This window comes from Chanodichthys erythropterus, chromosome 13, assembly GCF_024489055.1.
Source record: "Chanodichthys erythropterus isolate Z2021 chromosome 13, ASM2448905v1, whole genome shotgun sequence".
NCBI lineage: Eukaryota > Metazoa > Chordata > Actinopteri > Cypriniformes > Xenocyprididae > Chanodichthys > Chanodichthys erythropterus.
This window is the reverse complement of record NC_090233.1, coordinates 20,959,601-20,984,352: the sequence shown is the minus strand read 5'-3', so window position 1 is coordinate 20,984,352 and position 24,752 is coordinate 20,959,601. Positions and strand designations below refer to the sequence as shown.

At 36.5% G+C, this 24,752-nt stretch overlaps 1 protein-coding gene across 1 annotated transcript in view; it reads left to right on the top strand.

The window, feature by feature from the left end:
• ksr2 (kinase suppressor of ras 2) overlaps positions 1 to 24,752 on the top strand; it is a 123,525-nt gene that overhangs the window by 38,083 nt on the left and 60,690 nt on the right. Inside the window, exons 4-5 of the mRNA XM_067407489.1 lie at positions 768 to 803; positions 2,017 to 2,527. Coding sequence (XP_067263590.1) covers positions 768 to 803; positions 2,017 to 2,527 — 547 coding nt within the window. The remainder of the gene's footprint in view (positions 1 to 767; positions 804 to 2,016; positions 2,528 to 24,752) is intronic.

The window sequence follows — 24,752 nt, the reverse complement described above, 5'->3', positions numbered from 1 at the left end:
AAAAAGAATTGATGTCCTGATAGCATATTTCATCGTGTGGGTTTCCATCCATCTTCCTGTCTTTCAGCTATTCTAAATAAAGGCACCATCAATCAAATCTCAGCAGCCTACCTGCTCTCCCAGAGTTGAAGACATTTTCTACAGCTCACTTTTCAGTCTCCTGAAAATACATATACTCAGAAAATGGGTTAAGCCGAAAAGAACCCCACAGACTCTAGAGTTTAGACATGTTTAATGTCAGTCTGCTGGTTTTCTGTTTGTTCACTGTAATGCAGAGTTTAACGTCAATGCACTGAAATTTATGTCAACACAAAATTTTTGAGAGAAGGAAAAGCGATAGAGAGAGCTAGAGAGATTGAAAAACAGGACATGATGGATGATGGGCATCCTCTGGAACAAAAGGTGGATCACTAATAGATAAAGTTCACTATGAGCTTTGTGTTTGTCATCTTCTAATTTCCCTCTTTGCAGTTCTTCTACATTAATGGTGTTGGTGATTCTGTTACGAATGGGATTTGTTCAGAAATTAAAAAAGGGTTAAATATAAGATTAATTTGTTTTGAACATAATCATTAATGATAAATATACCTGAATTGTGATCTAATAAATGATTTGATACTTACAGATGGGCTTCATCATTTCTTAATTGCAATAGGAATGTTTTTAGAAATGTGCTGTGGAGAAATCAAATAAACATGTATTGAATTGCATTTGAATATATATTAATGATTATGCATTGTGTTTTTTTTTTTCTTTTTTTTTTCAAGAACAACTTGAGGATGACAAATTACAGAGTAATGGAGGTGAGGCACCGTCAGTTTCTCTTTCTCAAGTTTGTCTGTTGTCATAATGTGTTTACGTATCAGTCAACTTCAGTAGTCATTACATTAAGACATTTCAGAATCACTTTGCTCTCAATCACACGTATCCTTTCATCTTTCTGTCTGTTTGTCATGATAGATGCAGTCTGAGTCTCTTCACTGTTGACATCCTTCATCTGGCACTTGGTATCAAACTCATTTTCTCTTCTCTTCTCTTCTCTTCTCTTCTCTTCTCTTCTCTTCTCTTCTCTTCTCTTCTCTTCTCTTCTCTTCTCTTCTCTTCTCTTCTCTTCTCTCATGTGTTCTCATATCTTCTGTTCTTTTATTTCTTTTCTCTAGTGTCTTGTCATCTCTTGCTCTTCTCTTTTTGTCTGGTGGTCAACTGATATATTGCCAAGGCAAGAATATTGTCTGATATTTGGAATTTTTTAATTATCGGCATCAGCCTTCTGTTTTACTGATTGAGGATTACAGAATCTGTTTTAAGTCTTCTTTTTTTAATTGACTAATTTTTCAAATTATTCCAAATATTTATTTTACAGATTTATTTTTTATCAAGTTTGATTTTTTTTTTTAAATTGATTCATTTTCAAATTAATAATTTAAAATTATAATATAATAAATAATATGTACATTCAATATTAATTTTACAGATTTGTTTTTTATCAAGTTCAGTTTATTTGTTCAGATTGCTTTTTAAAATATGTTAAATTATTTTAGTATGATGTAAAATAAACATTAATTAAGTTTAATTTATATGTTAAATATATTAAATATATAATTTAATATATTAAATTGATTCATTTTCAGTTAATTATTTCTGATTATTTTATTAAATATTATGTAAAATAAATGTTCATTTTATTTTGAGCATGTGTCTTCAGATTCAGCTCAGTTGTGTCATATCATATACCGGCTTTATATCAGCCATTGGCCACTTTCTTCTCTAAGATATCGACGTCAGGCATCGAAAATGAAAAACAACAACCATTATCCTTGTCAAATTTTGTCTCATCTCATCTTCATTTTTCTATTCTTGTCTCATCTCATATAACCACATATCACCTTGTCCTTTCTCTTCTTATTATTTCATCACATGTTTGCTTCTCATCTCTTCATGTTTCTTCTCTAGCTTACCTGTGCCTCTTTATTCTGGCCAGTACAAACCTCCACCTCTCACACTGTGTGTCCACAGGATCCAAGCAGGACTGGTCTATTCAGTGGCCCACGTCTGAGTCGGGTAAAGAGAACACCCCTGTGGGGCCGTCGGACCCCAGTCAGTGGGTCCGTCTCCAGCTCTCCCAGAGCCCTAAATTGCACTCACGCTATAGCCAGCACTTGTGCCAGAGCCCCCAGGCCCTGGCACCCCCCTTTTACTCCCCTCACCCGCATTCAGACCGGCTGACCGTAGACCCTCACTCCGGCCTCTTCCCCTCGTCTCTGGATACTGGACATCACTCTCTCCCTCCTTCCCCCCGACAAAGGCACTTTGCCCACACACCTCCACGGACTCCGTTAGTAGTGAACACCATGACCCCTCCAGGGACGCCGCAGGTCAGGCGCAGGAATAAATTGAAGGCCCCCGGAACCCCACCGCCCGCCAGCCGGAAGCTCATCCACCTTCTGCCGGGGTTCACGGCTCTGCACCGCAGCAAATCCCATGAGTTCCAGCTGGGGAATAGAATAGATGACGCACAGACACCCAAGTGAGTCACACTACATTATACAGCGTTCAGTGTAATTGTGCAGTGCATTTTAAATGTTGATTTGTTTTTCGGTGTGGGGGTCACATGTTGGTCTCTGGCTCAGCAAAACCAAGCTGCCTACGTAGACAGCATTTTAAGGTATTGTAAACATGCTTTCGACAAAGGTCAAAAGCTAGGAAGAAAAATTAAGCTTTCCTTTTAAGGTACATCATTCATTGCATGTAATCCTTCACAGTTAAGACAATCCCAGAATACACTGATTGCTTAATTAATCAGGATATATGTATTTCATTTAATAAAAAAATGTAAATATATGCAATTCCCCCATCTTGAATGAAAGTTCAGATGCATTCCTGCAAAAAAAAAAAATTATATATATATATATATATATATATATATATATATATATACCCATTCGAAGTAAATGAGAAGCGTTAACGCCGACGCCCCATGTGAATGCAGCGTCACAGCGAGTGTCATGGAGGATGAGCAAACCCACTATATTTTTACAGATACTACTGTTATTGTGTAATGGAATGTAGTTTTAAGAGTTTTTTAGACGTGAATGTAGTTGTTTAGACCTCAAATATGCGATTTATATGTAGTCATAGTCCCTATTTAAAAATTTGTTTAGACACTTTCGTAGATGTGAGCTCCAGGCCATCAGCGGCCATTCAGAGCTTATGTACCCACCGAGAACAGCTTCATCTCGGCCAGTCATTCGGGACTTTGCTGCTGTCGGTAGTGTTTATAAGGTATAATTTGTTGTGATATCGCACAGCTACTCATGTGATATTGATTATATACAGGTGCTGGTCATATAAATAGAATATCATCAAAAAGTTGATTTATTTCACTAATTCCATTCAAAAAGTGAAACTTGTATATTATATTCATTCATTACACACAGACTGATATATTTCAAATGTTTTTTTTTTTAAATTTTGATGATTATAACTGACAACTAAGGAAAATCCCAAATTCAGTATCTCAGAGAATTAGAATATTACTTAAGACCAATACAAAGAAAGGATGTTTAGAAATCTTGGCCAACTGAAAAATATGAACATGTACAGCACTCAATACTTAGTTGGGGCTCCTTTTGCCTGAATTACTGCAGCAATGCGGCGTGGCATGGAGTCGATCAGTCTGTGGCACTGCTCAGGTGTTATGAGAGCCCAGGTTCCTCTGATAGTGGCCTTCAGCTCTTCTGCATTGTTGGGTCTGGCATATCGCATCTTCCTCTTCAGAATACCCCATAGATTTTCTATGGGGTTAAGGTCAGGTGAGTTTGCTGGCCAATCAATAACAGGGATACCATGGTCCTTAAACCAGGTACTGGTAGCTTTGGCACTGTGTGCAGGTGCCAAGTCCTGTTGGAAAATGAAATCTGCATCTCCATAAAGTTGGTCAGCAGCAGGAAGCATGAAGTGCTCTAAAACTTCCTGGTATACGGCTGCGTTGACCTTGGACCTCAGAAAACACAGTGGACCAACACCAGCAGATGACATGGCACCCCAAACCATCACTGACTGTGGAAACTTTACACTGCACCTCAAGCAACGTGGATTGTGTGCCTCTCCTCTCTTCCTCCAGACTCTGGGACCCTGATTTCATGAGAGAACATAACTTTGGACACCTCAGCAGCAGTCCAGTCCTTTTTGTTTTTAGCCCAGGCGAGACGCTTCTGACGCTGTCTGTTGTTCAAGAGTGGCTTGACACAAGGAATGCGACAGCTGAAACCCATGTCTTGCATACGTCTGTGCGTAGTGGTTCTTGAAGCACTGACTCCAGATGCAGTCCACTCTTTGTGAATCTCCCCCACATTTTTGAATGGGTTTTGTTTCACAATGCTCTCCAGGGTGCGGTTATCCCTATTGCTTGTACACTTTTTTTCTACCACATCTTTTCCTTTCCTTTCGCCTCTCTATTAATGTGCTTGGACACAGAGCTCTGTGAACAGCCAGCCTCTTTTGTAATGACCTTTTGTGTCTTGCCCTCCTTGTGCAAAGTGTCAATGGTCGTCTTTTGGACAACTGTCAAGTCAGCATTCTTCCCCATGATTGTGTAGCCTGCAGAACTAGACTGAGAGACCATTTAAAGGCCTTTGCAGGTGTTTTGAGTTAATTAGCTGATTAGAGTGTGGCACCACATGTCTTCAATATTGAACCTTTTCACAATATTATATATTCCTTAGTTGTCAGTTATAATCATCAAAATTAAAAGAAATAGACATTTGAAATATATCATTCTGTGTGTAATGAATGAATATAATATACAAGTTTCACTTTTTGAATGGAATTAGTGAAATAAATCAACTTTTGATGATATTCTAATTATATGACCAGCACCTGTGTATATATATATATATATATATATATATATATATATATACACACACACACACACACACACACACACACACACACACACACATGTTTGTTTTTGTGAATTGTGGGGACTTTCCATAGACTTCAATGCATTTTACACTGAACAAACTGTACATTCTATCCCCCTACCCTGCCCCTACCCCTAAACCTAACCCTCACAGGAAACTGTGCAAACTTTTACTTTTTCACAAAAACTCATTCTATATGATTTATAAACCCATTTACATTGTGGGGACCGCTGGCTGGTCCCCACGATGTAGGTGAACTCAGGTTTATATTACATCATGGGGACATTTGGTCCCCACAATGTAATATAAACAAAAGCACACACACACACACACCTACACACACACACACACACACACACACACACACACACACACACACACACACACACACACACACACACACACATAAATGTTCTGTGTAATTCAAACCAGGAATAACTAAAACTAAAATTAAAACTAATACCATAAAATTATTGTTACTTGAAATAAAATAAATGTAAACAAAAATATATAAAAAAATTAAACTTAATTTATTTCAACTAGTTGCCTAGACATCAATATTTTCTTTTACTTTAACTTGAAGTACTAAACTAACTATACTTTAAAAAAATAAATAAATAAATAAAATTAAAGAACTATATACATAAATTTAAAAAAAAAACTAATACAAATGAAACCAGAAAATATAAAAATAAAAACATTCAAAATATTAATAAAAAATGTAATATTATATCAATGATACTAAAATAACCCTGATCCAAACAGTATTTGTGTATTTTATTATTAGAGTATCATGTAATTTGTTCAGAAACATGTTATTTTAGAATAGTCTAGTTTTTGTGTGCCATGCATGCATGATCACTTTAGAGCGTAGCTTATGAGGTTTCATGATGCTCATGTGCCTTGTGTTGTCTTGAGAGAAAGAAAGAAAGAAATAGAAGAATAGAGAGACATTACTTCCTAGCATAGATCAGTAAACTGGATTAAATGGCATTAGATCAGTGACTACCAGTCCCCCTGCTCTGATGTGATCCAGACCCTTTCCATGTCCCTTTAATAAGGGCCTGGATGCTGAGAATGCCAGCAAATAGGGAAATCCAATCAGGACAAAGCTATTCCGATACCTCCACTAGACCTGATTTGGGACTTGTATTGTTCATTTGAGACTTTACTGATTCATGCAGAGGATAGTTTGTGAACAGGCACTGATATGTTTGCACAAGGAGGTCATCGTATTGTATAATTAACCTTTGTCTTACGAAGCAGCACATTTAGGCGTGAACATGTATGGCATACCAAAAAGGCCAAGCATGTCTCATTTTTACAGCCTGTTGTTGGATGTATATTTATGACCATCACTGGATTTTGGAGTTCTCTACTTAAAGGGTTAGTTCACCCAAAAATGAAAAGTATTCCATAACTTACTCACCCTCGAGCCATACTCATTTGTGAATCCAGATCTACTTCATTTTTGCTTCACATTCACGTCAACCATCCATCTCCTTGATTTAGTTTCTCCAGCATTATTGGTCTAATGCTTAAACTTGTGATGTTTTGGTTAGTGAAATATTGTTTAAAAAGCATCAATAAGACAAGGCCCATATCTGGTACATGTACATTGGTTGCCACAGTAATGATGTAGATGTTGGCTGTTTGTGTGGAAATAGTGGATGGAAAATGACTTTTGATGTCTTAACATAGCTAAAACACCCATTCACACCAAGAAAAATAGCTGTAAAGATAACTGTAATGATAACTTAGTGACCAGCGGACAATATCGTGCTGTTTATTCTAAGCGTGCTCTGCAGTTTTGTTGTCTGCCACTTTAAATGCTCAAGCTCTTTAAAGCAGGATGGATTCTGATTGGCTGTCAATGTTTTTATCACTCATCAGCTGGAAAAATAATTCTGAAAGTGATTCCAATGATATCGTTTCTCTGTGCGTTATCATTACAGCGGTGGTACAGACTCTGCTATTCTTTTATATTTTATATATAAAGATTTTTAGAACTATATCTTTATCATTATATTAATCGTCGTTGGTGTGAATGGGCCTAAAGACTCTCCAAAACAACTTTCCCCAGTTTTTCCAGAATATTAGTCATTTATGGATGTTTTCATTATTTATTTTCTTGAAACAGCTAATGAGCTTGTCTGTGAAACCCACATTGTTTCACTGCTATTGTCGAGGTGTACTTTCTGTATAAAGCCTTAGTGCCTCATAATGGTTTGGGTTTGTTTCATCACCAGTTGCAGGACATTCTAACCACAATTTTTTTATGGCCGGATTTACATATTTGCTTAAGCTGATTGAGAAATGCTGTGTTTTCAATTCCTACCTCAATAAATGACGTGTGGTGCTACAGATATCTCATTAGAACAGCTGTTTAGCTGAAACAGAGGAGGAAACAGTTACTGTCAGGACAGGTAGTATATTAACAAGTTTTACACCGACTTCCCATTTCAGTCACAATGGATTTGGATTTTCTGTTGATTTGATAGGATCATGATGAATGAAAGATGCTTAGCTTATGTGCAGCATGTATGCAGATTGATTATGAATGCATCTCGGTTAGGCACTGTCATAGTCCGATACTGACAGTTTAATGATAAATTGGAGAAAACCTAAACTGTCAATTAAGAACATATTGAAGACATGACTGTTAATGGGAGAATTGAAGTTGAAGTCAACATTAAATCAAAATGTACTTTCTTAAAGCATGTTGTTAGTCTTGTGAATGAATGTTTTTTTTGTGAATAAATCTTCTATTCCACTGTTTTTTTTATTATTATTATTATTATTTATAAATGTTCTGTAAATGTGAACCAATAATCAAATATCTATTTGCCATTGTATTAGCAAATTCACTGTCTAATGTAATGTCTACATGCCGCTTTCACTCATGAATATGTAACATTATGGAAGTAAAATGGGTTGTGAATGGTAATCGATGTTGACTTAAGGAATCATATTCAAATGTCAGAGCTCTGGCTCAGTGGTTAGTACACATGCTCCATACACACCAAAGACATCAAAAGCTGTAGAAACATCTTTACCCTATGTGAGGTCTGACTATAGTAGTTGTCATAATTACCAAGGCCACGTTTCGTTTATGTGGTCTCGAAAGGTGCAAGATCACGACTCCAAATCTTCACTGTGTTAATTAAAAACCCACTGTGTTCTTTAAAAAATCTACTAACCTTTTGTTGAAGAACTTTTATATTTAGGAGCTCACAGACAGGTTGTTTGGAGTCTCAAATTGTGTTTCTCTTCTTAAATGGGCTCTTTTTGACATAGAAAAATGTTTGTTGTCTCGGGACTAGTGTTGTTAAATGTACCGGTACAAGAAAAAAAAGTACTAGAAAAAAGTTGATGGTACCAGCATTTCTGCAGTACCGGTAGTACAAAGAACTGGGTATTTTCATTACCCACTGAAAGGAGCTGCTTTCAAACACTCTAGTTCATGTTTGTTTGAGCGCATCGAAGGTTTCTATTTACAGCATGTATTTACAAAGCCTTGAGCATTGTATCCAATCACAATCATATCTGCTGAGCACGTGAACCAGTGGCGTAGCCACGGGGGGGGCCTGAGGGGGCCTAGGCATTATCATGCAGGCCCCCCCAGATTTCTGAGCGATTTTTTTATTTTTTATGTTGATTTGTTACACTGATGCATATGCTGCGCGGTAAAATGCAACAGCTGTTTTTAGACTTATTGGTTTGATTATTTCACGTGTTGCACGTAGCTTCTGCTGTTATTATCTTTGCGTGTGAGAGTTCGTTATTATACGGTGAGTGACAATGTGAAGCGGCACCCGAGACTTCCAGGACGCGCATCTCAATGCAGTGAAATCCGGTGGGTGCTCGGGCTTCTACCTCTACATTCGCTTTAACCAATAAAAAATCGTTAGAGAATCAAGAACCTCTGACTGCAGCGCACACAGCTTTCTCGTCATTATAGTTAATTTGAGGCAGTTTCCGTGGCGTTATTCGCTCTCGCGCATATATTGCTTGCGCGGCTGTGCGCGCTCAATCTTTGTTATATGTAAATCAAACATGTTTTTTCTTTAGAATTGTCTTCTCTCCTGGATTTAATGTTGCTAGAAGCTATTAACCATCAAACTTACACAACTGACTGTTAAAACAACACCTATAAATTGTAAAGAAATTAAGTATCTTTTTATAATAACTCCATGTACAAATGATATCATTTTCAAACTTAGCCTACTTGCAGCTATCTAGATATTTGTATTATCTATTTAATATATATTTTTAAGGTTATATATTAAAAGTTAAGTGCTTATTGTAGCCTAAATTCTTATTGAATTATTATATTTAGCGAACCACTACTGATCATCAAATAGTACAATATCAGCATGAGTGTAATCAAAATGGTTTATGGTCTGGTCTATGTATCCCTGCATCTGCTGAATTAATTTTATCCCTGGTGGGGATAAAAAAATATATCCCTCCCGGGTGATGCCACTCCACAAACCACCAACAGAGCATATAAAATACCAAAAATAAAAATCGTTTTTTTAAAACATTGCCAAGTAAAACGCTGCGTTTATATAGAACTGTCTCGTTACGACCACAACAAACGGGACACTTTTCAGAGGCGCATTCCGACTTCGCCTCAGCGCCAGGCGCAAGTCAAACGAGCGCGGAAAAGGTGCAGGTGATGACGAGGGAGCTTCAGTTGAACAACAGTGTACAGATGAGATGTTGTCAGGCTATGTCGGTAAAACTCAGAAAAAATAACACGACTGTCCAATCAGTCATTATACTGTGCTTGTGGCGCGCACTCAAGAATTGCATGCGCAAATGCGCCGGCGCGCACTGCGTAATTACTTTATTATTGCTAAAATAAAGCGCAATAGAAACTACGAGCAACGACCGTCGTTTGAAAATGAAATTGCCAAACATGCGATTAAAGCTGCCTCAAAACTGTGCATGCATGTATTTGTCGACATGGTTTTAAAGCTATTGTTATCCAATTTGTTGGTCTTAATGTCTTAAAAATGCACATACGTACACCAGGGAAATCTAAATTTTCTCGGGGGAGCATGTTGTTTCCCCCTAGGAAACAACATTTTATGACCTCGGTAATTATGAAACCCAGCGTACATGTTCTATAAATTCTATCTAATGAAATCTGAGGTAAACGTGTATTTCTACAAATGTGCGCACTTTGAGAGTAAAAGTTTGTATATGTAGTATGCACTGTAATCAAAAATAAATGGGACCAAACGCGATTGAATGTAAAGGTTTGTGTCTCGTTATTCTATTAATAACTACCGATTGATTTTGCATTTCTTTTAGAAATTAAGAATTATTAGTGTCATTGTAGTCATTATTAGTGTCATATATATATATAATATAGCGGCCCCCTCATTTTTAGATAGGCCCCCCCAAAAATAAAATTCTGGCTACGCCACTGACGTGAACACAATAGATCAGCTTAACTGCTGTAAACACAAAAGGTTTTGTTTTGTTCAATGCGAACCATGCTCAAGAATCCTTTCATTATTACCAACAAAGCATAAACACAATGTAAATGAGAGATTCACAGGAGTGCAGAATTTAGCAAGCTTGTGCTTTAGAGATTGACAGACTTAGTGATTTATAAAGTGAGGGCTCATCTCTTGCTTTCTGTTTATTACCAATTCACAATCAGAATACAAGTTAAGTTTTTCATGCTGCTAAGTACACTGCAAAGTTTCTGGATGGACAGCCGTAATTAAATGTGCGATTTGTTCGGAAACTGTGATGATTGACAGTGATATCCAACAGACAAGAAAAAAAAAATTGTACTTAAAGGGTCAGTTCACCCAAAAATGAAAATTCTGTCATTAATGTCTCACCCTTATGCCTTTGGAATGCAAATTAAGATATTTTTGATGAAATCTGAAAGGTTTATGACTCGTCCATAGACAGCAATATATAGTCAACACTTTCAAGGTCCAGAAATGTACTAAAGACAGTTAAAACAGTCGACGTGACTGCTGTGGTTCAACCTAATTTTATGAAGTGACGAGAATACTTTTTGTGCGCAAAAACAAAACAAAAATAACGACCGAAGATGAACGAAGGTCTTACGGGTGTGGAACGTCATGAGGGTGAGTAATTAATGACGGAATTTTAATTTTTGGGTGAACTAACCCTTTAATTCAACAGATTTGCTCTGAATTTCACTGGTGGTACACTGACACACCTACGAGAGACAGAAGTGGCCATAAACCTTAGCTCACCATGTTTCTTCCTCATAATTACAGACCTTTTGACAGCTTACATTAACCTATGACCCTCACACACTGAGACACTCAGGCTCACACGCACTCCAGAATTCCTAATGAGGGATTTTTAATGAGACCGGACAGAGGAATTCTCTTAACATTCAAATGTGCATCTAGCACAGCATTCCCTCTGGTTATATGAAAAGAATCTGTATTATGGAGACTGTGAGAATGTGTCTATCCTAGAGCTAACATGAATGTTATTTTCTCTCGGGTCATTATTCATGGTGTCATTTGCACTGTGCAGCATTCTTTCTATACCTTTCGGCTCCTGTATTGTATCATGTGTGTGTGTGAGGGGATGTTTTTGAAAGGCGTTTAAAGCGTGGAATGCTTGACAGCTGTTTTATTATATCTGGCAGGTTTGAAGGTGAAAAATGGCTGCAACAGAGAAGCAGGAGATGATGAAATTAGTGTTGTTTGATTTGCATGTCATCTGATTCCGTCTTTGTGATTGGATCGTAACTGATGGGATTTTTTAGATTCATTTGCTATTGTAATCTGTTTAATATGATTTCAATGATGTTTTATATGTGTCCATGTATATATATAATACATATTCTATGGCTGTTTTTGTCATAGACAGATATATCAGCCAACCAGTATTCGACAGTAAAAAAATTGTTTAATCTCTGCAATTCTTTTACATACATGTGCATACATATGCATATGTACATTGCTGTTCAAAAGTTTAGGGTCACTAAGATTTTTTTAAAAGAAAGAAAGAAACTTTTATTCAGCAAGTATGCATTAAACTGATCAAAACAGTAAAGAATTTCCAATTTTTATTTTAAATTGATTCTGTACTTTGTTAACTTTTTATTCATCAAAGGATCCTGACAAAAATGTAGCACCGTTTCCACAAAAATATTAAGCAGCACAATTTTTTTCAACATTGATAATAAGAAATGTTTCTTGAGCAGCAAATCATCATATTAGAATGATTTCTGAAGGATCATGTGATGCTGAAGACCGGAGTAATGCTGAAAACTCAGCTTTGCATTACAGGAATAATGACATTTTAAAATATAATACAATTAAAAACAGTAATTTTAATAATATTTCACAATATTACATATTTTTACTGTATTTTTGGTCAAACAAATGCAGCCTTTATGAGCATAAGAAAATCTTACTGACCTCAAACTTTTCTATGATAGTGAATATATCTCTAAATGTATTTTAGTATAATTCATATTTTTGTTATATATTAAAACAAATATTATTCCCATATATTTAAAAAAATTATATATTCCTATATCTAAAATGTGTATATATACTGTATATTCCCGGGGTAATTCAATTGATTCTCAACGAAAAAACACTCTTGTCACCTCTTAAACTTTTTTTTTTTAGCATCGAGTGGATGGCTATTAATTTTGCTTATGTACCCGGGCCACCTCTCTCTCTCTGCCCTTTTCAAGCTGAGTGCTGCTCTCAGCTGTAGAGATAATTAGCAAAGCTTATTTGCTATGCTAATGAGCGTCAACATGCATCTGCATAAAGGCCAATGTCTCTCAGGCCTCTGTACTAGTCAACTACTTGATGAGCCGGAAGACAGCTAGCTACTTTAAAACTGTAATTTCCCAAGTTGCGTGTTACGTGTTACTTATGATTTAAAAAATGTATACGGTCAAACTGTATTGAAGAATTTTTTAAGAGTTATTAATTATAGGTTTGATTCCCAGGGAATGGATGAACTGATAAAATTGTATGCCTTAAAGGGTTAGTTCACCCAAAAATGAAAATTCTGTCATTAATGACTCACCCTCATGCCGTTCCACACCCGTAAAACCTTCGTTCATCTAAGGAACACATATATTTTTGATAAAATCCGATGGCTCAGTGAGGCCTCCATTGCCAGCAAGATAATTGACACTTTCAGATGCCCAGAAAGCTACTAAAGGCATATTTAAAACAGTTCATGTGAATACAGTGGTTCAACTTTAATGTTATGAAGTGACGAGAATACTTTTTGTGTGCCAAAAAAACAAACAAATAACAATTTTATTCAACAATATCTAGTGATGGGCGATTTCAAAACACTGCTTCATGAAGCTTCAAAACTTGTAGAAGAGCATAATATGGCCTCTTTAAGTGTAGAACTGTAGAACTTTGTCATGCAGATGACATTTACTAATCCTATTCAAAACGAGTGAACGCAACTTTATACATGTATGTGAGAAAGCTTAATTTTATAAAGTTTTCTAAAAGAATATATGTATAAACACCTTTATGAATGTTAAGGTGTGTTTGTACAGCTTAATGAGAGTGTGTATATGCGTGGGAACGGCTAACGGCAAATGTTAAGCACTCCTTTATTTATTCTGATGAGCTCAGGAGACTCTGATGGAGTAAATACGGGAAGAGGGGACAGGGAACAGGGAGGAATACGGAGGAGGAGGCGCATGAATCACGCTGTGAAGCCTTTTCTTCAAGTAATTCCACCGTGGATTACTCGAAATTGAGAAATTTGCATCTGCTTCAGTGTGAGCCGCCGTGTTTGGATTGATTAGGTCTGTTACCTCCCCTTTGCTCTGTCTCCATCCACATCTCTCACTTTTAATGAGAGTGTTTTTTATCGCTGAAAACTTTTGAAATAAGACGAGGAGCAGACCTGTGTTTGATCATCGTGTTTAGTTCAGGGCTATTGCGGCGTCGGGGCTTCAATCTAAGGAAATGGAAATAGGATCATGTTGCTTTGGGCTCACAGAAGTCATACAAAAATGAGAGAATCAAGCAAATTATGATGCAACGGAATGCCAATACACAATTTGTGTAGATGTATATAAATATTAGATTTGTATTACCATTGTGTAAACCGAAAGCCAAAATTTTGCAAGCAGTAAAATAAGCCCATTTTTAGTTGCAATCATTGCAGATTGTTGTATAAAGACTTTTTAATGAACAGTTTAGGGTTATATATACAAACAGATGGAATCACCTTTATACAATGAAAAGTGATTAGACAAAATTTGTAAAGATGTGTGATGAAATCTTTTCTAAATTTCTGGTTTGGGGAAATGGATTACTTTTACCTAACATTGCACTTTGATCAACATTTTGACCTAACAGCAAATGCTTGTTCTTGACTAGTGGAGGATTGAAGTTGCTAAAGGACTTTCTGTAGCTTTTGGGTTGCCTGGTCATTTTTAAATAGCAATTGTGAAATAGAGTGACTGAGTCTAAGGGATGATCTGGTGTTGAATCATGTATTAACCGTTTGTTTTTAGAGGTTGGTGAAGAATTGTACAGAACTCACTAAACAGGTATTTTAACAATTAAAGGGTTAGTTTACCCAAAAATTCTGGCATCATTTACTCACCTTCAAGTTGTTTCAAACCTGTATGAATTTCTTTCTTCTGCTGAACACAAAAGTAGATATTTTGAAGAATGTGAGTAACCAGACAGATGATTAGAAAATACTATGGAAGTCAAAGGGGCCCTGATAGTAATCTGGTAGGATTTTGCAGTTAAGACAGCCCTTAAAATGGCCGACTCCTTTATCAGTGCCCTAACTACTGAACTAGGGAACTGATTGAGACGCACACATTGTCTGACCTTATCTGAAGCTACAGACTACTTACCTTGCTTTACCTTGCTCACCTGCTTTATGCTCCTGACTACCTCTTTAGCTTCTGCTATTACCTCATCAAAGTCAATCTCCAGTCATCCCTCGTCTCAGCATTGTTCCCTAGTGTGTGTCTGCTCCACTGGTTCTGTAATGGCACTTTTCCACTGCATGGTACGGTTAACTTTTTTATCGCTTTTCCACTGCAAGGGATGGCTTGGTACGGAACGGTACGGCTCGCTTAAATAGTATCACCTCGCTTCCAAGCATGACTTCCAAGCACGCCGTACCGTAGGGGTGGGTGATATGGAAAAAATATCATATTACAATTTTTTTAAGGAAAAACATGATTCACAATTTTATCACTATTCTTCATGTTGTTTTTACTATTTTGCAAGTGACAGAGCATTACCACCATTCATTTCCCTATTTTAAAAACAAAGCCTTACAAAATAAAAAAAATAAAAAAAGGCAGACACTTAGGCCAAAGTGGCGAAGATAAAAATCTTTGTCATTATTTTATCTTTGTTATTAAAAAAGAAGAAAAACATAGGCTACACATTGTAAATTAAATTAATAAAATGCTTTATTTTTTTCAGCTACAGTAGGTGTATTTAACAGTAGCATTCAATTAAATGAACAAATATAAAAATAAAACACTAGACTTCACTGTATAAATTATACATTGATTCTTAATAAAACTAATGTATTAAAGTTCTCAATCAAGAGTAGTGGGTGATTTTGTCTTTAGGGATAGTTAGGGATAGTTACCCTCAAAAAAGCTGCCATAATTTACTCTTTCAAGTTGTTTTAAAACCCTAATGAGTTTCTTTCTTCTGTTGAAAATAAATTTATTTTGAAGAATGTGGGTTGCTGGTCCACAGTGAATATGTTTTTCCTACCATGGAAGTCAACATGGGAGTCCAGCAACTGTTTGGTTAAAGAACATTCTCCAAAATATTTTATTTTGTTTTCTGCACAAGAAAGAAATTAATACAGTTTTGAAACAACATTACAGTGAGTAAATAATGACAGAATTTTCAGTTTTGGGTGAACTATCCCTTTAAGGACAAGCGGCAGCTTGGTTAAAGGTGCCTTAGAATCAAAAATTGAATTTACCTTGGCATAGTTAAATAACAAGAGTTCAGTACATGGAAAAGACATACATTGAGTTTCAAACTCCATTGCTTCCCCCTTCTTATATAAATCTCATTTGTTTAAAAGACCTCTGAAAAACAGGTGAATCTCAACATAACACCGACTGTTACGTAACAGTCGGGATCATTAATATGTATGACCCCAATATTTGCATATGCCAGCCCATGTTCAAGGCATTACACAAGGGCAAAACGTCTGGATCTGTGCACAGCTGAATAATCAGACTAGGTAAGCAAGCAAGAACAATAGTGAAAAATGGCAGATGGAGCAATAATAACTGACATGATCCATGATAATATATTAGCTGTGTGAACTTTTACAAATGCACTGTATTTTAGTCGAGCTCGGGGGTCAGGGAGTGCGCTATTTAAAGGGGCCGCGCTGCTGAATCGGTGCATAGTTAATGATGCCCCAAAATAGGCAGTTAAAAAATGAATTAAAAAAAATCTATGGGGTATTTTGAGCTGAAACTTCACAGACACATTCAGTGGACACCTTAGACTTTTATTACATCTTGTAAAAACGGGTTCTAGGGCACCTTTAATATTAGGCTGCTCTGTCACTTTAAAGACCTGCACGTATATCTAATATACAGCCACGCATCCAATTTTCTCTCAAATGTTTAATGTAACACAGTTCGTATATACGGGAAGAAGGAGGCGGGAACCGGCGAACGTTCAACATAACTTTAATACCAAAATAAACAAAGAACAAAACGAAAGTAATGCCGGCAGACCCTCGCGGACGTCTGCCGGCCACACAAACATAATAAAACATAAAATAAAGACCAGGGGCCTCATTTATAAAACTTTGCGTAGATTTCATCCTAAAAGTGTACGCACGCGCAAAAGCTAGATTCTGCGTACGCACAAAAAAAATCTGATTGTTTTATAAATCAGATTTTTTTTGTGCGTACGCCAGATCCTGCGCACAAATCCCTTTATAAATCCCAGTCAGCGGAAGATTGTGTGTACGTGCATCTCCACCCTGTCTCCTCCCCGAAATCACCATATATGGAGCTTACGACGCCTAGTTTTACTATGCATAACCTCATCTGCATATCATTTCCATACATATTCCCATCCACGTGACATCCACGGTTAACACCGTCAAAGGTACAAGACATTGGAAAATATTAGATATGGACTATAAATGCAATTTGTGCCACACATTATGTTGATAAAGATCATCCAATATCCTCTTTGTTTTAGAATAAATATATCAAAATATCCATAAAAACAAAATTGTATAAAATACTTCAGATAAAGGTTTTAGAATAGAGATGATTCATTCATTTCCACTGGCCAGTATTTTAATAGTTTTAAACAATTCAAATCAAATTTATGCAGTTTTGCTGATATAAATATCTTTTAGGAAGTTTATAGGCTATTATTTATAGGCACTTATTTATTGCAGTGTAAATACAATTGTCTGAAACGGCGCGTCACTGACAAAGTATTTTTAAAAGAAAACATGCAAATCTTACCGTTTTCCTCAAATTATATCCTTCAAATGGTAATTGTTTGAAGATCCTTCACACGAACACCTCCTGCAGCTGTGGTTGTACAGTAAGATATTATTGGACCTATTCAAACTGGACAACGGACCGTTCGACCACCGAATCCAGCAGTGTCTTCCATAATATCCAAGTTAAGTGTGCTGATCGTCATTCTCGAAAAAATATTTTGTCATAACATCTGCAGTGTGGTTTAAAGAGGAATTATTGTGCTTCCAGCGCTCCTCGCTGTCATTAAAACAGCATGTCACTGGAAAAGTGATCGAAAGTACAGTAGCACATCTACTATCTCAATTCATATCACTTTTGTCTCCCCTGAGGGGGAGCATCCATTATGATGATATGTTATATACGCACATACCTTTTTATAGCCCATTCATTTAAAAAAAATAGTAAATTCAAAGTATTTGCACCTGGTTAAGAATGCTGATAATGATAATTCAGGTTGATGCAATTTGATTTATTGGGTGATGTAATAGGATTATTTAGAAGTTTTTCATTTTAAATAGTTATTGCTATTTGGGCCAGTTGGTGTCGCCAAAACACATACTCTTCTAAAAGAGTGCGTATGCACGGTCAAGAGCATCCTTACTGTGCGCACTTATTTACGCCAAGTTTATTTTTTATAAATCCCGATATGTGCGTGGAAAAATGCGTACGCATATTTCTATGCCCATTTTGTGCGTACGCAACGTTTATACATCAGGCCCCAGGCCTGGTCCTCTCTCGTCCTCCACTGACGTCGCTCCTCCTTTTATGCCTCCGGAGCTCCTCCGTGAGAGACTCGAGGCCGGCGCGCCTCGCAGGTGATGCTCATTATCACTCGCGTCACCGGCCTCGCGCCGTTCCCTCACGGCTTTCGCCCGCCCTGCTCGTCACATTTACTTTCACTTTAGACATAACCAACTGTGTTTATGTAAACTTTGTGTGTACTTGACAGTATTAGAGCAATCAGACTCCAAAGATAACTTAGTAATCACTTCAGGTGTACGCATTCTGAAAAACACATGTCAGAACAGCGCATCAGCACGCAAAAGAAAAGTTTAACCGGCAAGGCAAGGCACATGAAATAATGAACTTTTATGGATTGAAGTGTCCCGTGAATATTAATCTACCGCTGCATTAAAATGATGTTGAACAGTATGCTGAGATGGAGGCGGTGGAACTGCAACTGATAGAAAGCACTGTAGCACGATACTACGATATTTCTTCATAAGCAGATCGTGGAGACATTTTAATCGTCCACGATCAAAAAACGTTATATCGCACACTCCTACTGTACCGATACTAAATGTGACGTGACACCAAACTCGCTAAATTTAAATCTCTTTTTTATGTTCCTGCCATTTCTGCAAATAAACCTACCTGAGTTTTACCTCATTTCTGGTCATTATTTCCAACTAATATTGTAAAACACTAGATATACTATTGCATGACAAAAGATGTAGTGTTCAATAAAACTAGTAAACAAATGATATTTGGACACTTTCTAGTTGTTGATAGTTGAACATTTTCATTATTATTATTTTTTTAACATTTTTAAATTATTTTTATGTTTATAGATTATTTTGTCAAGCTTCAAAGATATAAACATTGAGTTTACTAGCTAACAGCAGTGCTGTGCAGTCTTAAAAGCACTTTTAATGGTCTCTCTCTTCAAAATGTGCACGAACAGCTCATAAATCCACGTGGCTTAATAGAGTCCCATCCATCAAGACCCTAATGCACTTTCACCTGAACTTCGATCTGGTCGAACTCTCTCACATGTCTCTCTCTCTGCCTCTGTCTGTCTCAGAATCAGAATTAGTGTAGGTCTTTTGGTGAATCTTATTAAACACTCTAAAAAAAAAAAAAAACACAGATTTGTGACATTATTATTTTAATGACAATTAAGCACAATCATACATCTTAATGTTTTACATTTGAGTTTGTAATTCTCAGTATTATCATTGAGGATTCTCAGTGCTGCAATATAGTCATTATGATTTAAAAAAATAAAATAAAATAAAATTTGCATTGTAGCATTAACATGTTAAATACAGAACAACAAATACTAGTATAAAAGTTAAAGGTACAATATGTAAAATTTTTGCAGTAAAATATCCAAAAACCACTAGGCTAGTGTTATATATTTTTTTTTTCCAGCTGATTTCTAACAATATCTCTAATGTTTTCAACTACTTGTAAATCATGAGAAAATTCCCATTCTAAACAGTGACACGGGGCAGTGCAGTCGCCTGTCAATGACGTCAGTTACCTTTGTTACCGCCTTTACTGACGTAGAAACCACATGACAACAGTGCCGTGGACAAATGCAGAAGTAGTGTCTAGCGTCCAGCAAACCACTAGCTTGCTTCAAGCAGTTCCTTATTTACTTCTTGCACGTTTTATGGTGGATTGTGTTACTTATTTATGGAACATAATTACTGTTTACCTTCTGCCGCTGGTTCTGTCGACAAAAATATCACAAATTGTACCTTTAACTAGTCAGCTTTCTGTGTGACAGTGAATTTGAAATCTTTCTCTCTTCTGACCAAAATAATCAATCTCTTAATTTTTTTACTCCTTTGGGAAGTAATAGAAACAATATCATGGATTGTTTCTTTTTTATTTCTGAGCAAATGGGAACGCAAATAGTATATTTGTTGTAGTTTCAGTTCACCAGTAGCAGTTTACCCAACTATAATGACTTCCGCTTGTGAAAAAACCCAGAAATGAGTAATTTTTTTTTTCCTTTTCAATTTTTCAATCAAGACCTGAGCGTATTCTTGACAGTCGTCATGAGTTTCACCCTGCCACAGTTTTCTCTCTTTCTCTCTTGCATTTTGCATTTTCTATGTATTATATGTGTTAGGCTGTAAATTTCCTTGCACGTGTGTTTAAGCACTGTTTGTTTGAGGGATCGGGCCATTAAGCAGTCCTCATCCATGTTAATGCCAGTCTTTTTTTTTCTCCATTCCATTAATGAGCGGTCAGGTTAAAGGCATATAAGCACTAGCATGGCCGGTTTTCTTTTCACCAGTCTGGCCTTCGTAATGAGCCGCTCTCTTCTCCCTCCCGCCCAGATTGGAGTCATGATTGCGAATTTAAATGAGTGTTTAAGAGGGCCCGGGCCTCAGTTGCATCCCTGCGTATCATTGATTTATCACCGCCGTGCCCTACTGACGGGAGTCGAGCTGTCGGACACAAACCTGCCAGGAGACCCTGAACGAGTATCTGGAGACCAGCTATATCAATGAATCAGATCCTACTTCCTATCTGCCTTTCATCTCAGTGATATGTATGCAGTGCAGTCTGACCGAGATCTGAATTATTACTTCCATCACAGTATGAAATGTTGCTCGTTTAAAGAGACATGCACTCATTTATTAGTTTGTTATGAAATTCCCTTTTATATAATATCACTTTTTTCTTTCTTCACTGTCCTTATTAGCTTTATAAGAAAAGAAGAAAAAGTCATAACAGAGTTATTAGCTTTTTTCCTCTTAAAAAATGACATACTGTTACTTGTTGCTTTTAGGTGTTTTAAAAAAAAAACAGTAAATGTGAGACATAATAATATGATGTTTATTAGCTACTAATTGGCATTTTATCTGAAACTATGGTTACCATGGTACATTTTCTTTTTATTTTCACTCTTTTGAAATCTCACACAACATGCGAATATTTCTTATTTACAGTGTATATTGTGAGTCTTGTGCTCTTATCTTGAATATATATCCTTAAGTAGATCAATTATATTGCCTTACTGCTCCTCTCCTTCACCTTTATGGCACATTTTTCCCTCTGTTCTGCAGAGCAGAGTTGCAAATAATGAACGTAGCTGAGGTGTAATGAAGCTTAACTATCCCTGTTCCTCCATATTAGCGCTGGTCTTACTGAGGGGAGAGTCCACGGCAGGCTTTACGTTCCAGTCTCACATAACAAGTCTAGCGGCATTGAGTCTGCTGCTCATTACTGCTTAGTCCAGATAAGAACTGCCCACTTACGCAGGAAGACGCCATTTGACCGATATAAAGTGGCCAGCTGCAGTTTGTTTCAATAATGTGGTGTTTATGGCCAGATATTGTGTCATGAGTTGTGCACCATTCAAAACTTAATTGAGAATGCCTTTTGAATTCTGATCCAATTATTAAATTTAATTGAGGTAACGAATAGAATACAGACTTGTAATTTAAAAATGTTTTTAATTGATCATGAACATAAACAGAAGCTCAGCCGAACCTGCTTGATGCACGAGAATAAACCTCTTCTGGAAGTGCTGCGTAACATTAGAAAGAACCTTACTGGTTACGCAGCACATCAAGCAAACATGCTTGAGCTTCAGTTTACCAAAACTGATGTGTGCGTTGATGAATGTTTATATGTGAATAAAAGCCTAAATTCAGTCTGTTCATCATATAAAGCGATCAGAAAATTTGGACTAAACCGCTCAATCCAAATGGATTAGTTTTACAATCTCTTTATGATTTTTTTTAAACGTCAAAGTGGTAGATGCGTAGCTGTCTATGGAGGGACGTAAAGCTTTTAGATTTCATCAAAACATCTTAATTTGTGTCTTTATGTGTTTGGAACGACATGAGGATGAGTAATTAATCACAGAATTTTCATGTTTGGGTGAACTATTCCTTTAACTATACTGAAAAAAAAAATGTATTAAAAAGTTTTCACTCAGATATTGCTAGTAAATTTCACAAACAATTACAAAGAATTGGATTAAACACTTTTTTAAGTAGAAAATCTAAAATAGTAATCTTTATTTACAACTTCGAAAAAATCTTTTTTTTTACCGTGGAGAAAAGTTTGTCAAGATAAAATTTGAATGTTGGCTTAACAAAGCCTTTTTTGAAAGTTTTGAAGATGGTTGGATGGATGTAAAGAAAAATAAATAGATCTTCAGAACACGAATTAAGATATTGTTGATGAAATCCGATGGCTCAGTGAGGCCTCCATAGACAGCAATGCCATTCAAACTCTCAAGATCCATAAAGGTACTAAAACATATTTGAAACAGTTCATGTGAGTACAGTGGTTCAATCTTAATATTATAAAGCAACAAGAATACTTTTGTGTTCACTGTTTTACATTTAGTTTGTCTCCTTGCCTGATAAGTGCACTGTTAGTATCACATGTGCTTGATTTCTAAAGCTAATTGTTTTCATTTTGTAGAAATGGCTTCATCTTTGTTTTCTTTTAAATATAGTTTCTGAGGTTAGGAGTAACAGCATGACAAGGTATCTCCCTTTCCCTTGCATCCTGTTCCAAAACCTTTAGTACTGCCTCACACACTCACAAACACACACACTCGCTCTCTCACTCACTCACACACACCTTCAAGAACATCTGCTGTCAGTATGTGTCATATCCACACACGAATGCCTTGCGTGCTTGGACACTTACATATCATTGTCATCAGTGACAGCATTGCCACACACACACACAAAACAAACAGATCATTTCCAAAAACCTTTGACAGCCCTACAGAAACAACAAGCTCACTGGGGCTGCTTTCATTGAAGAAGCCAGTAAGGCTTCAGTTGGAGTTGCATTGTTTTCCTTCTTTGGAAATAAGTTTTGTTTATATGTAAAACTATACAGTATATATTAATTTAATATGTTATACATTCTTTCATTTCACATTATTTTTATTATTTACAGTGTATATATATATATATATATATATATATATATTTATTTATTTTTATTATTAAACAGTGGTTTATTGAACAAATTGTGTCTCTCTCTTTAAATAAATTCAATTATAATTAACATTTTCTTAAGGATAAAAATCTATCTCAGCTAATCTTGTAAACTATACAGGGAGCCCTTTTGGTTACAGAAAACAAACTTACATTCAGTTGCTATTTATTTTTTAGATATAATAATGCTCAAATAAAAAATAAAAAAACATGGAAATAGCAGGTTTTGCATTAACTTATAATTATTAAAATTATTACTCCAATTCGTTTTTGAAATATGATAATTTACACAGTAGCTGTCATAACTTCTTTCATGACAAATTTATTTAAACATATTAAACAATTGAGACATTAATAACATGTAAAGTACAAACCCGATTCCAAAAAAGTTGGGACACTTTACAAATTGTGAATAAAAAAGGAATGCAATAATTTACAAATCTCATAAACTTATATTTTATTCACAATAGAATGTAGATAACATATGAAATGATGAAAGTGAAATGTCATGCCAAATATTGGCTCATTTTGGATTTCATGAGAGCTACACATTCCAAAAAAGTTGGGACAGGTAGCAATAAGAGGCCGGAAAAGTTAAATGTACATATAAGGAACAGCCGGAGGACCAATTTTCAACTTTTTAGGTCAATTGGCAACATGATTGGGTATAAAAAGAGCCTCTCAGAGTGGCAGTGTCTCTCAGAAGTCAAGATGGGCAGAGGATCACCAATTCCCCCAATGCTGCGGCCAAAAATAGTGGAGCAATATCAGAAAGGATATACTGGATGCCCGTGATCTTCGGGCCCTTAGACGGCACTGCATCACATACAGGAATGCTACTGTAATGGAAATCACAACATGGGCTCAGGAATACTTCCAGAAAACATTGTCGGGGAACACAATCCAGAACACAATTTAGCCGTTGCCGGCTAAAACTCTATAGGTCAAAAAAGAAGCCATATCTAAACATGATCCAGAAGCGAAGGCATTTTCTCTGGGCCAAGGCTCATTTAAAATTGACTGTGGCAAAGCGGAAAACTTCTGTGGTCAGATGAATCAAAATTTGAAGTTCTTTTTGGAAAACTGGGATGCCATGTCATTCGGACTAAAGAGGACAAGGACAACCCAAGTTGTTATCAGCGCTCAGTTCAGAAGCTTGCATCTCTGATGGTATGGGGTTTCATGAGTGCGTATGGCATGAGCAGCTTACACATCTGGAAAGGCACCATCAATGCTGAAAGGTATATCCAAGTTCTAGAACAACATATGCTCCCATCCAGACGTCGTCTCTTTCAGGGAAGACCTTGCATTTTCCAACATGACACTGCCAGACCACATACTGCATCAGTTACAACATCATGGCTGCGTAGAAGAAGGATCCGGGTACTGAAATGGCCAGCCTGCAGTCCAGATCTTTCACCCATAGAAAACATTTGGCGCATCATAAAGAGGAAGATGCGACAAAGAAGACCTAAGACAGTTGAGCAACTAGAAGCCTGTATTAGACAAGAATGGGACAACATTCCTATTCCTAAACTTGAGCAACTTGTCTCTTCAGTCCCCAGACATTTGCAAACTGTTATAAAA